Here is a 17,745-nt window from a genome sequence, read left to right as displayed (position 1 = left end):
CTCGCCAAACTTGGCGAGTCCTGAGCCCCAAACTCAGCTACTGGCTGGGTTAGTAAAATGACAAAAAAAAACATTTTAAAAGTTTTTTTAAAATGAATGGTATCGTCTTTGTTCACTACAACCTCTGCCTGAGAATGAGAAAAATTAGGGTTACAACATGCCAGCCAATAGAAAAATAACATTCGACGGGGTCACGGGAGCGCGCAAGGGGCGCTGCCCCCAAACCCCCATCGAAAAATATGGGGGAAAACTGCGTCGATAGAAGTAGGGAAAATTTAACCTCTGAGTCTAAAACTGATTGGATCGACCAGGTAGATATAGAGGCTGAGATTGTAGCCATGGTAGAGGAGGAGCGGAGAGCACGAGCACAGACAGGAGATTCAGAGGTAGATAGTGACATGGATGTTCCTGATGTTGGTGAGCATGGCATGGTGTCACGAGGAGCGGCTATGGCTGTCGAATCATCCAGGACCTACCTTAGATGCTTTCGCAGGGGGCCGGGGCCGGAGGGTGCAAGCTCCTCTGATCCATAGGCTTGTAGTTGTATTTACCTTTGGTATTTGTATGAAACATTTGATGATGATCATATGATGACATGGATTTTTTATTCCATGAGTTTTGTAATATTGTATACATTTGACAATATTTATATATCTATGTTTGTTATTTCCTTCAGCTACAATTTGCGTTTATGCTTATGTGATTGATGTATACTTGTGTATGTAATCAAATGAGCCGAGTTTGATGATGTTATTGTGTCTTTAAGGTGTATTCAATAAAGGTTGCCTGAAACAAGTTTTAAATCTTTAAAAATCTCTAAATTTCTTGAGTTTTTCACTTTCCCGAGTCCAGCCGAGTCTAACGCCGAGTCCCGAGTCCAAGTCCGAGCCGAGTCCAAGTCCCGTTCTTTGGTCCACACAAAGGAATGTATATGTATATTAGCATAAACCAAAACTGAAGTAAACACTGGAAGCATCCACAAAGTAGGAAGTTTTCACAGAGATTAAATCGGATTATATAGAAAGACAACCAGTTCAGACGGGGATACAGTCCCTATACTCAGCAAGGAAAATCTCTTAAAAATCTTCAAAGGTTCAACCTACTAAGAAGAAAGGGACCATTTAGATCATTCTTAGTGAATGGTTAATCAGAACAAGAGCATTCTCAGTGAACGCTGCTATTGGATCAGAGCATTCTTAGTGAGTGCGGGATCTGCATTTGAACGTTCTTAGTGAATGTTGGACTGCTACAGGAACATCGTTAGTGGGTGTTATAATCACATTCTTAGGGAATGTTGTAATCATTTCCAGAAACATTCTTAGTGGATGTTACATTTACATTCTTAGTGAATAACAATCTCAGTGAATATTAATAATCACAGAATAAGTGTGTTAGAAATCTGATCTTTTCTCTTAAGATTGTTCATCCAAAAGGACAGTCCAGACATTGGAACATTACACTAGGATAATATCAGGTATTAAAAGCAAAAAATGACACTTAGATTTCCTGTATCATTATGAGAATGTCCAATAAACCAATGTAAAGAGAGTGTTTTCTTGCTTAAAAAAAATCTAACTTTTGAAATTCACTAGCAATTGGAAGCTGCAGTCTTAAAGCATAATGTGGATGCTCAAATTTTATTTCGAATGAAACAGGATGCTCAAATTTTATTTCAAATTTTATTAAGTAAGACTAAGATGAACTATGTCATTGGACAAACCTGGCGAATATGCAGAGTCATCCCAGAGGTATTGACCAAAGATTGGAAAAAGTGCTCCACTAACTGAAAAAGAAGAAACATTAATTTAATCACTGTACAAGCATTGTTAACTTATATTTCAAGCTTCATAAACATACCGAAGAACACATCAAAAAAGTTAAAATCACAGCATCACCCATGTATGTATGTCCATTTAGTGCACATTAAGCTATATAAACACATCTATCCTGTTGTTTGCAATAATTCTATTAGTAACAAAAACTGCTTATTCCTAAAAGATCCTTGGAAGCTGCAGTCTACATTTTGATTCTGATTTGAATCTCTAATAAAAAGGCATGCTGCCCTGCGACTATTATACATGTAGAAATTCACACACAACCTTGTAATGTGAAGTTTTCGAAGTTCAAATTTTGTTCTTATTCATCAATCATGATTTATGAGGGATGACTACATTCTAAAACAAAAATCAGATATGCATGTTCATGTTTTAGACATATTAATCCAGGTCTGATGTATGGAATACAAAGAAAAATAATGTAATCTCTTGACTGCTTTAATTTATTAAATATCCTCTATCTAACAGTCTTCAAATCCAACAGTAACCAACCCCTGTTATTTTTTAAAATGAAAAAGAATGGAAAGTAACTGGTAGCAACCTTGAAGACAACGAAAGATGATACAAGGTAGCAAACTTCCTTTAGTCAAGGAAAGATTTAAATTGGGAAGATGAGTAAATAAAAATTGACATCATATCCATTCAATGTAGAAAATGACGTTGAGATATATTTTCATCCATATTCATGATGAGTATTTAATTCACAATGGCTTTACCTTAAATATGAAAATGACCATCAAACTGAGAGAATCGGCATAAGCAGAAGAAGAGTTCAATATCTATTCAGAGAAATATATTAGGCATATTTCATGGACTATGCCACTAAGACAAAATCAACTGTTAATAGAGATCTGATATTGTTTATCATAATATACTTTTAAGCCACCATTGAAGTGAATGGACAATATAAATATCTCTTTAATTGAAAATTTACATTAATTTCATTTAGAAGTTAATTTATTAATTAAAAATAACAAAGTTACTTTGAGAAACACTCCCTGTTTCATTCCTCAGCCCTACACACAGGTTCCTAAAATACAAAGATAGTGTCTCTCACATCAGAATCGTACCTCTAGACAACACCAGAAGAAAGAAAACATTGCCAAAGACAAAAAAATGTTAGGAGCGTGGTTACCAACTTGGTGCTGGTACAGTACATGGGGTGGGCACTAGCGTGCCATTTTTCAGAATAAAAGGAGACAGGTACTTGGAGATGCCAAAAGAAAATTATATATGGAGAATATTGTTCTGAATGGATATCAAGTCTCATTTTATTTGCTATTAACAGGCAGGCAATGGTAAAAGACAATTAAAGAAAAAATTAGTTGGAAACTTGCCATGAAGTATGTCCACTGTGAACAACAACTGAAATTAAAAACGTGAATCAGAATCTGCCCCTGCATTTGCATTAATAAAATGAATATATACAACTAAAATTAGAAAACAGCACTTAGACTGCAGACTACTTTTACCCTGTTTACAGCCACTTCGTCACTCATAGCAAAGTTTTAAAACTCGGACTCGCCACGGACTCGGCAAACCAAAAATTTGGACTCAAAGTCGGACTCGTGAAAGACTCGGCAAAAAAAAAACCGTAGTTTTACAAAAAGAACATAAAGAAATTAATGCATTTAGAGAACATAAGAGCCATAATTGAAACATTACACATGTCATACGATCTACAAACACACAATATTTGAAATTTCATCATTCATACTCATAGTTTCAACTCTAAAATGTATAATAGCAGCATAAGTTTATAAATGTTCACAAAATTACATATAATGATATGTCCAACTCCAAATGTGAAAAACAACAATGAACAAACCAAAAAGAAGACTACATCTTTCTCTTTGTATCTCTCCTAATATAGCTCAATTTTTCAGGCCTTGAGCTAGAAGTAGTAGCAGTGGGTGTTGTGGTATCTAAATGGTGAGATGATTCTTCTTCAAAGTCAAAGTCCTCATCTTCGTCCTCATCTTCATCCTCCATTTCATCCAATCTTGCTCCTTCTACATCTTGTGTTGCTCCTCTCTCTATTTCTGCAATTTCTTCTTCAATAAGGAGGACATCGTCACCATCATTTTGTTCATTCACAGTCCAATCACCATATGGTTCAATTTCATCCAAGTCAATGACCTCATGTGAAACACCCTCCACCTATCTAACTCGAAGGCGAAGGTTGTACCGAACAAAGACTAGATCATTGAGCCGTTTTTGTGTCAACCTATTTCTCTTCTTTGTGTGAATGCTCTCAAATACACTCCAATTTCATTCATGCCCAGAAGCACTGCATGGTTGAGACAAAACACGGACGGCTATCTTTTGAAGATTAGGCGTGCCAACACCATAATTTTCCCACCATAAATCTACAAAAAACATTTAGAAATATTAGAATTGAGAAAAAAATGTAACAATCAAGTTTGTCGTTTTTTTCTTGCAGTATTGAACTAAGTTACTAATTTTTTTACTTGGTTGTTGTTTTCCTCTCCTATCAATTGCTAGTTGTGATGAGAAGAGTCTCCCCTCTGCACTCTTGTAGATCTTGAACAATGAATATTTCCAAATTCATAAATAGATAGTCAAAGTGTCAAACTCAAATTCAATAATGAACATTTCCGTATTCATAAATAAAGATAGAGCAATTGCAAATGTCAAATCTCACCTCCAACTCATCAAGAACCTTGTCTCTCAACTCAAGATCAGGTGCCATGATATCAATGCATGCAATAACACCTGCCATGACCTCCTCATCAGCCCTAAATGAATCAAAGAAGTAGAATTTCGGGTTCAAAAAGTAGGCGAAGGCATGTATCGGTTGGTGGAGTTGGTTTGTCCACCTACGATCAATGATGCGCCAAAGGATTTCACATAATTTTCTTGTATTTCCATGATAGTAATGTGAAATGGCCTCTTTGGCCCTATCCATGGCCTCATAATTGAAACCCATTGGCATGCCCTCTCCATCCACCATATGAAGAACCCTTACCAAAGGTTCTGTCACCTAAAAAAATGAAAACAAATTTTAAATTAGTACAAAATTAACCCCTAAAAAATAAAATCAGCAAATAGACAAGATTGTATAGAGTTCACTTTTGTGTTTGTTACTTACCGCAGTCAACTCCTCTCCACTTTTGGTGAACCCTTCATCAAAAACAATGCTCACAATCTTATCTGCTTCAGGTCTTTTGGAGTATGCAGACCCCAACCAAGCATCAGACACAAACATCTACTTAAGATGAGGAATGGCACTAAGACTGCTCTGCAAAGTGATGAAGTGGCTAGCAAATCGTGTCACTCCAGGTCGCACAAGGTCCTTGCCATTTGTGTATTTTATCATCAAAGCAAGCACCCAAGTATGGTTGTAGATGAATTTGGTGACACTTCTTGCATCTTCAACCACCTTTTTCACCCATCCAATCTTCCCAATGTCCTCTAGCATCAAGTCCAAGAAATGTGCAACACAAGTACTCCATGTAATCGTAGGATGCCTCTTCATAAGTATTCTACCTGTAGATACATATACAGTTGCGTTGTCTGGGATAATTTGGACAACATTCTCAACTCCAACTTCTTGAACCACCCCATCCAACAGATTACACAAAGTCTCTGCATTTTTTATTTCATTTGAGGCATCAATAGACTAGAGGAATACCATTGCACCATTTGAAGCCACCAAGAAGTTGAGAAGAGTCCTATTCCGTCCATCTATCCATCCATCAGATAAAATGTTGCATCATTTTCTCTTCCAATACCTTTTATGATCATCAACCACAACTTGTGTATTTTTTACAGCTTTCTCTAGCAATGGCCCACTAAAGTCATGACCTGTTGGGGCCTTAAACCCCTTACCCGCAACTGTTAATGCATTAACCAAACCTTCCCAATACACATTGTTTGTTGCATTAAAAGATAGATTATTCTAAAACCAAAAGTTTGAAGCTGCTACCCTTGCTTGTTCATGCTTCTCTCTATTCCATCGTGTACCTTCAAGTGAAGGTTGTGCACCTGGAACATTGTGTGGTACAAAAAAATTAGGGTCTAATCTAACAGGAGTGCCACTAGCCTCACCCTCATTGTCACCAAAAGATAAAAGTGACTGACGACCACACGTGTGACCAATGGGACTTGACGTGGACAATGTGGGATTCATTGCAGCTGCCATGGCTTCTTCTTTTTTTTGCCTTTCTTCCTTTTGCATATCATTCTCAGCAAGAATGGCCTTCATCTCTCTAATAATCTCAGGAGTTGATTTGCGGCATGCCTCCACACCATATCCAGGTATTTGTGCAAGGTGGTATTTTAATCTATTGATTCCACCTGTCATCCATTTTGTACATTTAGTGCAAGTGACCTCCCCCTTTTTCTTCCTGGAATCCCATATTTCCATGCTTTATCTCTTTGTCTTCCTGACCTTGGGGTTGCCCTTGGAGTTGAACTTGCCATTGCTGATTTAACATGAAAAAATTAAAAAATCAGCAGGGTTTTATGAAAAATCAACAAAAAAAATGACAATGAATCATTTGGGAAAAATAGCATTCAAAAACAAGAAAACAATATGAGGAAATAACTTAGGAAAGGAAATAGAATTTTTTTTGGCAACATATCCCCTTGTTTTTCAAGATTTTTTGAATTTTCAAAACATAGAAAAGACTCAAATGAAAAAAATAAAAATAAAAAAAAATCCTTACCTAGATCTCTTTTGCTGATTTTATCTTCTTCCCTCTCCTCCTTCAAACCCTACAAACCTACTATAACCAATCAAAAATGCCAAATGAGTTGAAAAAATAAAACAAAACTGAGTTTTATTGGTTATATGGCGGGTGTAAACTAGGTTGCGTGAGTCCATATGAAAGACTCGCAAGTCCGAGCAAAAGACTCAGGCAAGTCCTTGCAAAAGATTCGCGAGTCTTTCATATGGACTCGCCTCGCGAGTCCTTGGCGAGTCGACTTGTGGCTCCCATGGGCTCGTGAGTCCGTGGCAACTCCACGAGTCTTAAAACCATGACTCATAGTCCTTGTTACTCAGGCTCAGACTGAAGACCATCACTCGCCAGTCTTCCTCCTCCCACAATCATAAATGTTTGGCAATTGCAGACTGAGATGTTGACTGCTATGAATAAAATAGTCACCAAATGCCTTTTAAACTTTTAAAAGTTTTTTTTTGTTAATGTGATAGCCATGGGCGGATCCTTCAAGCCGACATAGCGAATGGAAATGTGTGAATGGCCTATCGGCCTCACACATTTATAAGTTCCATTTAATACTTATCCTTACCAATTTGTAATTCGTATTTAATTAAAAGTGATTTAATCATAAACAGCTAATAATGATTATTATTAATCGGTTACTTCAAACCGATTATTGTTTAATTCGCCACCCTTGGAGAAAGACACATTAATTGAAGTAGAGCCGACTTTTGATAAGGAGACGTGTTGCTTGGAAGAGGCGGATTGGTTGGAGACACCCACATATGGGTACATATAACTTGGTTCCCTCTCTCCAAGTGGATTGAATGGTTAACATAACAAGGAGATCGAATTATATCTTCGGTAGATCATGTAAGCAGATCGGCATCATCTTCAGCAATATATTCTCAGATCGTGTCAAACCAATTTGCAGTTTGAGTATATTGCTTATCATCAATAGTTCGTGGACTATCATTTAACAGTTTGGATCTGATTCATCCAGCAGAATAGATTGATCATATCTCATATCGTGTTGTGGAGAGATTGATTATATATTACAAAAGAATCATATTACATGTTGTGATTATTAGCTTCATTTTTTAGCCTGATTGTAACTGAGATCATTCAATTGATAAGGAACTATATTGCTGGGTTTTTCACCTTCAAGTTGGAAGGTTTTCCCAGGGTATCTTGGTGTATGTTGTGCAATTTATGTTTGAATCATTGTCTATCTATTTTGATCACTAAAATTTAACATGGTATCAGAGCCACGGTGAAAGAAGATCGTGATCAGATTCTCTACAACTTCGTATTCTCTCCTCCCTCTCCTTCGAGTAGTATCTCTAAGTCTCCAAAATGGTGAATGGTCTTAAAGTCGAAGATAGGCTTGAAGGCGCATCTAACTTCACCTCATGGAAGTTTAGAGTGCTCATTGCACTTGAAGAAAATGATCTTCTTCAATTCGTGGAGGAAAAGGATTTATCCAACCTTGAAGATCATGAGGAGAAGCTTCAATTCAAGAAAAATGCCATCAAAACAAAGAAGATATTAATAGACTCCGTGAGGGATCACTTGGTGCCTCTCATCTCCAAGATGACAACTGCGACAGATATGTTCAAGACCTTGGAAGATTTATATGAGATTAACAACGTGAGTAGGGCTCTTGCCTTGAGGCAGCAACTCCACCAAGTCAAGATGGCAAAGGGAGATTCAATCATCTCCTACTTCATGAAAATTTCAGAAATGAGAGATCAACTAACCGCAATTGGAGATCAAGTGATTGATAAAGACCTTGTCATGCTAGCCTTGAATGGCCTTCCTCATTCATGGGAGCCATTTATCCAAAGCATAAGTGGAAGATCCAAATTACCTAAGTTTGATCGACTCCATGCGGATTGTATTCAAGAAGAATCAAGATTGACGGCTAGGGGAATTATCAAGAGTTCTCAAAATGAAGATACACATGTGCTTACCACTCAATCTACCAAGAAACGTAAGAATTGGAAGAAGGCAAACTTCAAAAGGAATAGAAATCTGAAATTAGATTACGCACCTGATTCTAGAAAGAAGAAGAAAGATCTCTCTCGCATCCAGTGCTTTAGGTGTGACAAGTTTGGTCACTTTGCAAAGGATTGTTTGACAAGACCAAATCATCAAGGAGCAAACATCAATGAAGTCTCATCTCAAAAGGAGGTTGAAGATAACTCCAATGGTTTTCTTTTCATATCAGCATTATCAAGCAATGTTCCTACAGACAGTGATACCTGGTTGATTGATAGTGGAGCCTCTAGACATATCACCGGCTATCGAGAGCACCTTTCTGATTTGGTGGAAAAGGAGTCGAATCTTCAAGTTATTATTGGGGATGATGCATGCTATTTTGTAAGAGGATTTGGTGCCACATCTCTAAACCTTGAATCTGGAGTTTCTCTACACCTAAGTGACGTGTTGTTCGTGCCAAGGATCAAGAGAAACCTTGTGTCTATTTCAGCCTTGGAGGATAAGGGCTATCAAATTGCATTTTCTGAAGGAAGAGTTCTTGCTTAGCCTAAGAACTCTAGCATCAAGACTGCTCGTGTGATCGGAAATCGACATGAGAGTTTGTATAAACTCTCCACTCCACCAGTTCAAGCCCTTATTCACGATTCTTCTAGTTCCAGCAAACTTTGGCATAGAAGACTTGGACATCTCCACTTTAGGACTCTTCCGACACTGGAGAAGATGGTAAAAGGTATTCCTAAACTTAGTCATGTACTTGATGATACTTGTAAAGGTTGTGCTATGGGTAAAAATATTAAGAGTCCTTTTCATAGCAGTGAAAGTAGGTCTAGAGAAATTCTAGATCTTGTACATTCAGATTTATGTGGTCCAATGTCAATTCCATCCCTAAGTGGATGTTTGTATTATGCCACTTTCATAGATGACTACTCTAGGAAGACTTGGATTTATTTCTTAAGGTCTAAAAAGTCTGATGAAGTCCTAGGTAGGTTTAAAGAGTTTAAAGCTCTTGTAGAAAATTTATCTGGGAAGAAAATTAAAACTTTAAGGTCTGACAATGGAGGTGAGTACACCTCGGGTAGCTTTCATGATTTATGTATTGAGGCAGGAATCAAGAGGGAGTTTCGTGTCCCTTACAACCCTCAACAAAATGGGGTTGCAGAAAGGAAGAACAGATCTATTGTTGAAGCTGAAAAAACCATGATTCATGATCAAGACCTTCAAACTTTTCTATGGGCAGAAGCCTCTAGAACAACAGTGTATGTTCAAAATAGATGTCCTCATCGGATATTACAAAATATGACTCCTGAAGAAGCCTTTCAAGGATCAAACCTGATGTCAGTCACCTGAGAATCTTTGGTTGTCCTATGTATGTTTATATTCCCAAGGACAAGAGGACCAAGTTGGAACCTTCTAGCAAGAGAGGGATGTTTGTAGGCCACAGTGAAACCTCAAAAGCCTACTGTATTTACATTCCTGGTCAGAAGCAAATAGAAGTAAGCAGGGATGTCACATTTGAAGAAGATGTTGCATTCAAGAAATCAAAGGGTTCTTGCATGGAGATAGATGATGAAAATTATGAGACTCCTCAAGACATGAATGTTGATCATGCTCCTGAGATTCAGAGGGAGTCTACAAAACATGATATGAATGATGATCCAATTGAACCTTTGGATCCCACTGATGCGCCTAGAGATATTGTTGTAACTAGAAAGGGACCTCTTTGGCCAAGAAACACTATGCGGGAAGCAGAACAGTTTGCCACTCCTAGAGGCACATTCAGAGAAAGTAAAAGACCACAAAGATTCTCTAGTTATGTTGCATTGATGTGTAATCTTATTGAGTCTGAACCTTCCAGCGTAGAGGAAGCCTCAAAACAACAGGTTTGGAAAGATGCAATGGATGAGGAGTATCAATCCATTCTCAAGAATGATGTGTGGGATATTGTGCCTAGAACGAAAGGGAAGTTTGTTGTATCTTCCAAGTGTTTGTACAAGATTAAGCATGCAGTTGATGGTAGCATTGAGAAGTACAAGGCTAGATTTGTGGCTCGTGGCTTCTCTCAACAAGAGGGGATAGACTATGAAGAAACTTTTGCTCCTATTGCTCGCTACACTTCCATTAGAACCATCATTGTCATTCCTGCTGCTAAGGGATGGAAGTTACATCAGATGGATGTGAAGACAACTTTTCTCAACAGTGTGATTGAAGAAGAGGTCTACATCGAGCAACTTGAGGGGTTCGTGATCCATGGGAAAGAGTCTAATGTGTGTAAATTGAAAAAAGCCCTATATGGTCTTAAACAGGCTCCTCAGGCTTGGTATGAAAGAATTGACAGATACTTAGTGGGTTTGGGTTTCTGAAAGAATGATGCTAATCCAAACCTTTACTTCAAGGTATTCAATGGTGATATGTTGATCTTGGTACTTTATGTTGATGACCTATTTGTTACCGTAGAAGATCATCTCATTGATAGATGCAAGGAGTTGACTTCAAAATTCGAGATGAAGGACTTAGGACTCATGCACTTCTTTCTAGGGTCGGAAGTTTGGCAGAGGCCCAATGAGATTATCCTAAGTCAAGGAAAATACACCATCGATATCTTGAAGAGATTTGGAATGACAGATTGTAAATCTATGTCCACACCAATGGAAACTAACTTGAAGAAATTGAGGGAAGCTGCAGCTAGTTCAGATCTTGTGGACCCTACTATGTTCAGGCAATTGATTGGGTCCTTGATGTATTTGGTTAACACTAGACCAGATATTTGCTATGCAGTGAGTGCACTTAGCCAGTTCATGAGTGAACCCAGACAGATACATCTAGTTGCAGCCAAGCATACCTTGAGATACTTGCATGGCACAGTTGGATATGGCTTGAAATACTCTTCCAGTGTGGACCTGATACTTGAAGGATATTTTGATTCTGATTGGGCAGGGAGTGTTACTGATCGGAAGAGCACCTCTAGTTGTTGCTTCAGCTTGGGATCTACTATGATTTCCTTGTGTAGCAGGAAGCAATCTTCAGTAGCTATGAGCACTACAGAGGCAGAATACATTGCAGCATGTGTGGCAACTCACGAAGCAGTGTGGCTTCATAAGCTCCTTGCAAGATTGTTTGGACAATCATTGGAGCCTACTACCATTCATTGTGATAACCAAAGCTATGTGAAGCTTTCAGTCAATCCAGTATTCCATGACAGAACAAAGCAAGTTGAGATTCAATACCACTATATCAGAGATATGGTACAAAGGAATGTTGTTCAATTGAGATACATTTGTACTGAGGAACAAACGGCTGACATTCTCACCAAGCCTCTTGCAAAAGTGACGTTTGTGCATTTTCGAGACAAGCTTGGAGTTGTGGAGAATAAAGCCCTTGCTGAGAGGGAGTCTCAGCATCAATAATTACTTGATATGTATTGTTATGCATTCTTCTCTGTGAGAGAAGTTTGAGGTTTCAGCCCTTGTTATGCATTCTTCTCTGTGAGAGAAGTTTGAGGTATCAGCCCTTGTTGTGCATTCTTCTCTGTGAGAGAAGTTTGAGGTTCCAGCCCTTGTTCCACCCTCTGGGAGTAGCCATGGTGGATGTCACTGTATGACTTAGTTAACAAAAAGGATTCCTCCCTAGCTAAGAGGAGTATTAATGTGATAGCTATCGTCGGATACTTCAGGCCGACATAGCGAATGGAAATGTGTGAATGGCCTATCGGCCTCACACATTTATAAGTTCGATTTAATACTTATCCTTACCAATTTGTAATTCGTATTTAATTAAAAGTGATTTAATCATAAATGGCTACTAATGATTATTATGAATCGGTTAGTTCAAACCGATTATTGTTTAATTCGCCACTCTTGGAGAAAGACACATCAATTGAAGTAGAGCCGACTTTTGATAAGGAGACGTGTTGCTTGGAAGAGGCGGATTGGTTGGAGACACCCACATATGGGTACACATATAAATCGGTTCCCTCTCTCCAAGTGGATTGAATGGTTAACATAACAAGAAGATCGAATTATACCTTCAGCAGATCGTGTAAGCAGATCAACATCATCTTCAGCAATATATTCTCAGATTGTGTCAAACCAATTTGCAGTTCGAGTATATTGCTTATCATCAATTGTTCGTGGACTATCATTTAACAGTTCGGATCTGATTCATCCAGCAGAATAGATCAATCATATCTCATATCTTGTTGTGCAGAGATTGATTATATATTACAAAAGAATCATATTACAGTGTTGTGATTATTAGCTTCATTTTTGAGCCTGATTGTAACTGAGATCATTCAATTTATAAGGAACTATATTGCTGGGTTTTTCACCTTCAAGTTGGAAGGTTTTCCCAGGGTATCTTGGTGTATGTTGTGCAATTTATGTTTGAATCATTGTCTATCTATTCTGATCACTAAAATTTAAGATTTTTTCCCTTAAATTTAAGGTTTTATGTTTTATTTTTTAGGGTGCTTTTGGGTGATGTAAGGAGATACAGACAGGACAACTCTTGTCATGGGAAATGTCTCCAGTAATGTGCACCGATCTCAGAGATGCATCCTAGGGGTTAGGAGGTATTCATCCCTGCACTATTGAGTGTGATCATATTCATGACAATGGACATATAAATTAGATATATCATATGATTATGATAATGTCCTAGTAGGAAATATTTAAAATATGAATTATGCTTTCAATGATTATCTAACATAATTGCAAGGTCTCAACTAGGATCTATCTTGTTCACAATTTAAATTGGTAAATGATATCTCTATCTCTATTTCATTTCTCGATTTACTTGGAAATTGTGATTTTGGGGCAAAAATTGGGGCATTTATGAAAGGGGGCATTACAACTCTTGATTTCAAGGGAAATGAAAAGCAACAATAACATGGAGTTCCTAACTGGTTCAAATACTTGGATAAGCGATTTGGAAGACTCAAAGATGACACATGGCTGATTTTGGCAAAACCAATATAACAATAGTCGAACTTCTCCCAATTATTGAAATGCCCATGGGAAAGTATAAAAGAAAAGGCATGTGGCAAGAAGATTGATCGAAAACCAATTGTTCAGTTCCTAATAGATTGCTAACAATTCAATATCCTATTAAAAGAAAGTACAAAGTTAAAAAAGCGAAGTGTCACAGAATCTTTGGCCAATTGAGAAGAGGGTTTTAGCTGAGATTGAAAAGGCTTTTGGGAAGCTGAGAGGAGCTCAAGGAGTGGCATAGACTAATGGGATAATGCCTATGAAGGCAATGGACGCCAGAGGAAATAAAAGGGGTTAGTGAGAGAGAGCAATATACTGAAAGGCCATGAATACACGGTCACTGAATGTAAAATCGGAATATTAATGTAATTTCTGAGACCAGATAAAAGTAAATAAATTTCTGGTTTGTTGTTATTATTTTATGGAGTTGGATTGTTTGGGCTGTGTGGTTGGGTAGTCTAGTAAGACCCTCCAGCCATGTCTGCATCACTCATCCCTTAAATGTACTGTCGTGATCTCTTCTGAGGCACCCTGCTCCCACACATTTGGATTTTCTTTTGAAGCTTTGTCAAAGTTTAGCCTCATCATTCTAGGGGGAGGGTCATTCCATTTTCGCCAATTTCCTAACAGATTTCTCGTCTCTTATCCCATTAACAGGTTAAATTTTAGCGTGCATCTTAGGGAAGAGCTCAAAGTGTATAAGGGGGTAGACTTGGGTCCATCATATCAAATAGTACTCCATGCAGTTCATGGTGATAAGTTTGAGGCTTACCTTCAAGCAGATGTTCGCATGGCCATTGTGAGGTTCCTAGGAACCAATTTCATCAACAATGTTCAGCTCTACCATTCATATGTTAGTGGTATATTAGCTTTAATTTTAGTTATTGGTTGGCAGATATATGTTCATAGAAAGTAAGTAAGTGTAATCATATGACTAATTACGTGGTGTATGAATATGAACAACGAAATTTAAAAATATACTCTATCTTCTCCACACTCTTTCTCCGGCTTTTCACATGTCTTAAACTCCACAAGCTACCCATTGCATTCAGTCCAACAATATAGACATACAACACTAGCTAGTTGGAGATATTATTTTTAACACCAATTTTCTTCCTTAAATGGCAAGGGATTTTACAACCAACATCAGTTGTTCTAAAGACTTGATTATTCTCCTCCTTTGAGTTTTTACCTTTTCAATCATCCGCTTCTCTTGGTAGCAAGTAGTTTTGATAATATTTCTGGGGAAAAAAAAAATTTCATTCTCATTTTGATAAATTATCTTTATATACATTGACAATAAATATATAGTAAGGTTTAGAAATACTACAGAAAATGGCTTATCTGTATAAGGAGGTTCTGGGTTAGGTATGTCAGCATTTGTAGCTTTCAATATTTCACATCCAGCTTCCAGACCCATCTTTGGGCATCATATATTACCAATCTTTCTTTCTTTATTCAGCAACATAATGAGCTTCCTGAATTGTTCAGTACTAGTCCATTTTTTTCTGAATGTGCTTTATTTTAGTATGCTTGACAAAGTCTATATCAGATATACGTGCATGTCTCAAAGAAAAAAATGATACCATTTTCTTAGTTTATATGCCAATCTAAAGGTGCCCATAAGCATGCTAATGCACTGCATATCAAGATGAGTAATTTACCAAATAAAAGGCCTATGGAAACTTAATGTCTACAATAAAATTTCTATCAAATGAAACTTCAAAGGGAATTAAAAAAACTTTTAGGCATTGCAAAGCATCACAACAGTGTGTCTGGCTACAAGTATGCCACAAAAGTATCATATATAATTAACTGAGACTAGTTAACATTTCGAAGAAAAAAACATAACATCAAATGTAAATAGCTCACCTGCGTATCATATGTGCCAACTCTTTGTGTAGGTATGCAAAGATCATAAGCCAAGAAGGGACGTCCTGATAAATCCTACATTCAAATAAAGAAAAGAAGAATTCAATGTTGTGTATATTGAATGACAGATATCTAGGTTACTTAGGGTATGAAACATTAGAAACCCACAATAAGGGTCTGTATATCTATCATAGCAGGCACCTTCCTTGTGTCAAACTGTGACATCAAAATTCAGTTAATTTTTATAGCCGGATAACCATTTGATAAAATTATAGCAGTTATTTATTTCCATAGAACTAGCTGAATTTATAAAAAGACACTTCAACTAGATGCCCCACAGTATAAGATATGTGGCAATGACATTACAAAAAGGATATCCCTTGAATAGTGAAAGTTACTATCATAAAAGGCCATATCCATGTCCTTCAAGCTCGTAGCATAAACAAGGTAACTCTAAATAAACAAAGAACAAATTAGAGATGATAATGATGATTTTCAACATCCTTTAGATCAAATTTGACCATATGACCTATCAAAGTGTATAGACATGAAATTGTGGGGTCTGTATACAGTATAGTCCCACGTGTTTTTTTACACAAGAGGCACCATCTCCATTTAAGAATCTCAAGGCAAATTAACTCATCTCTGAGCTCAAGTACTCGTTGTAAACTATGTCATCAACCAAAGGATATCTCATATCTAATACACACAAAACTTTTATGCTAAGGTCATAACTAAGAAATGGACTCAGGGTTAACCTTCAAACCAACAATCAAAGTAGCTTTCTCAAGGATATGTATAAATTAGTCTGAGTAGAACATTAAGTAACAGGTTTTCAACTTTTTCCTTGCATGTAATATCTGTGTTTCATTTCTCTATTTCAAACAAATATCTAAGGGCCACAAGAGGAAACTAATGAAAAATTTGTTTGTTTATTAGTTGTAGTGCAATGTTAGTTGCATATATTTCACAGAATCAGTTTGCAAGTCATCCAATGAACCTAGAAATTGTTCGTTTTCTCATAATATTGGTCTTTGGTAAGAAGGAAATGGTTCTGAAGTAAAATTTAACATAATAAACTGCTAACTTACAAGGTAGTAAAAGGTAGTCATGTGCATTTTAAAATGTATGTATACTACAAATGTACAACCAACATGTAGCGGAACATCTAGTAACAATAGCGTGAGGAAGCCAAAATGAGCTCCAAAGGAACATGATCCTAAAAGTTAAAAATTACAAGCACAACAACAGAAGATTCTAAGTGAATAGGGAAATGAACCTAAAGTGGATAAGCCCTATCCCTGCCATAAATGATAATTTTGTATAATATAAACATTACACAAACCATGTCAAAGGAAGCCTATTTGCTAACAAAAATAAAGCTGCTGGAGAACATTGTTGCTGAAAGTTGGCCTTCATATGTATCTAATGCAAAGAAAACCAGGGACAGACAACCTCATAAAACACAAATAATGAATCAATACAAGATCTGACAGCCACAAGAGAGAGGTATAGGCTATGTAGGCAATCATGGGAGAGAAAAGAACATCTAGACACTCGTCTAGCATCCACGGTTGACAATCCTTCAAAAGTTGGGAGGAAGCAGGTCACCCTCTATGCCAGAAAATAGTGAATTCGGGACATAAAATTCAAGAAACAAATAATAAAGGTTCCTTTGTAGTTGCTCTAGGGGGGATGCAATCTCATCCACAAATCACCATCTCTATGGGTAAATATAGCATGAATCAAAACAACACTTAACTTCTGTAGTTGGTGGTACAGGTTAAAAGAAGATGACACTGCATATGAGAGTCCTCTAAGAACCTAAAAATCTTGATGTCTCAAGGTGATCACTTTTAAAGGTAAAATACCAAGCACATCTAGTTAGAGTAACAGACAAATATAATGAGAGCATTGGAAAGCTGCAAAATGAGTTCTTCGATACCTCAAAGAAAACATCAAATTTGTATTCTATATTGGAGATTTGTAGATTGCATGCTACCTAAATATTGAGTCTGATTGGGCTGGATCAATAAATACTAGGAAGTCTACAACAAGATGTGTTTTTACTCTTGGTTCAGAAGTAATTTCTTGGCAGAGCAAGCTACACCATACAGTTGGTTGTCTTATCTTCCACTAAGGCAGAATATAAGGCAGCCATCAGTACAAGATGTGAGGCAATGTGGCTGCAGACGATATTAGTCAATGTTCAACTTGGCCAAACCACAATGACCTCACCTTTCTATGACAATCAAAATGAGCTCCAGATGGTGATGAACCTATTTTATCATACTAGAACCAAGTATATTGAAGTTCATTTTCACTACATCTGACAATTGATTGATAATGAAGATGTCTTTATTA

General features: G+C 37.1%; 2 protein-coding genes across 2 annotated transcripts in view; both read right to left on the bottom strand.

The window, feature by feature from the left end:
• LOC131054360 (imidazoleglycerol-phosphate dehydratase 1, chloroplastic) overlaps window positions 1–17,745 on the bottom strand; it is an 89,703-nt gene that overhangs the window by 36,762 nt on the left and 35,196 nt on the right. Inside the window, exons 5-6 of the mRNA XM_057988858.2 lie at window positions 15,382–15,456; window positions 1,721–1,783 (exon numbers count right to left, since the gene is read on the bottom strand). Of these exons, the coding sequence (XP_057844841.2) occupies window positions 1,721–1,783; window positions 15,382–15,456 (138 nt within the window). The remainder of the gene's footprint in view (window positions 1–1,720; window positions 1,784–15,381; window positions 15,457–17,745) is intronic.
• On the bottom strand, window positions 3,587–4,834 carry LOC131874682 (uncharacterized). Its single transcript, XM_059218604.1, has 2 exons — window positions 4,501–4,834; window positions 3,587–4,204 (listed from the first exon to the last, which is right to left on the bottom strand). The coding sequence occupies exons 1-2, from the start codon at window positions 4,807–4,809 to the stop codon at window positions 4,154–4,156; spliced, it is 360 nt and encodes a 119-aa protein (XP_059074587.1). The 5' UTR covers window positions 4,810–4,834; the 3' UTR covers window positions 3,587–4,153.

The sequence above is a fragment of the Cryptomeria japonica genome, chromosome 3, assembly GCF_030272615.1.
Source record: "Cryptomeria japonica chromosome 3, Sugi_1.0, whole genome shotgun sequence".
In the NCBI taxonomy this organism is placed as follows: Eukaryota; Viridiplantae; Streptophyta; class Pinopsida; order Cupressales; family Cupressaceae; genus Cryptomeria; species Cryptomeria japonica.
The sequence above is the reverse complement of the archived record's forward strand: the minus strand, read 5'-3'. Positions and strand labels throughout refer to the sequence as shown.

Coding starts and splice junctions, on each gene's coding strand:
- LOC131874682 (XM_059218604.1), bottom strand. CDS start 4,809: ATGGTGGATGGAGAGGGCATGCCAATGGGTTTCAATTATGAGGCCATG. Junction 4,205..4,500: donor AGGTTCTTGATGAGTTGGAG/GTGAGATTTGAC, acceptor TGTTTTTTGTAG/ATTTATGGTGGGAAAATTAT.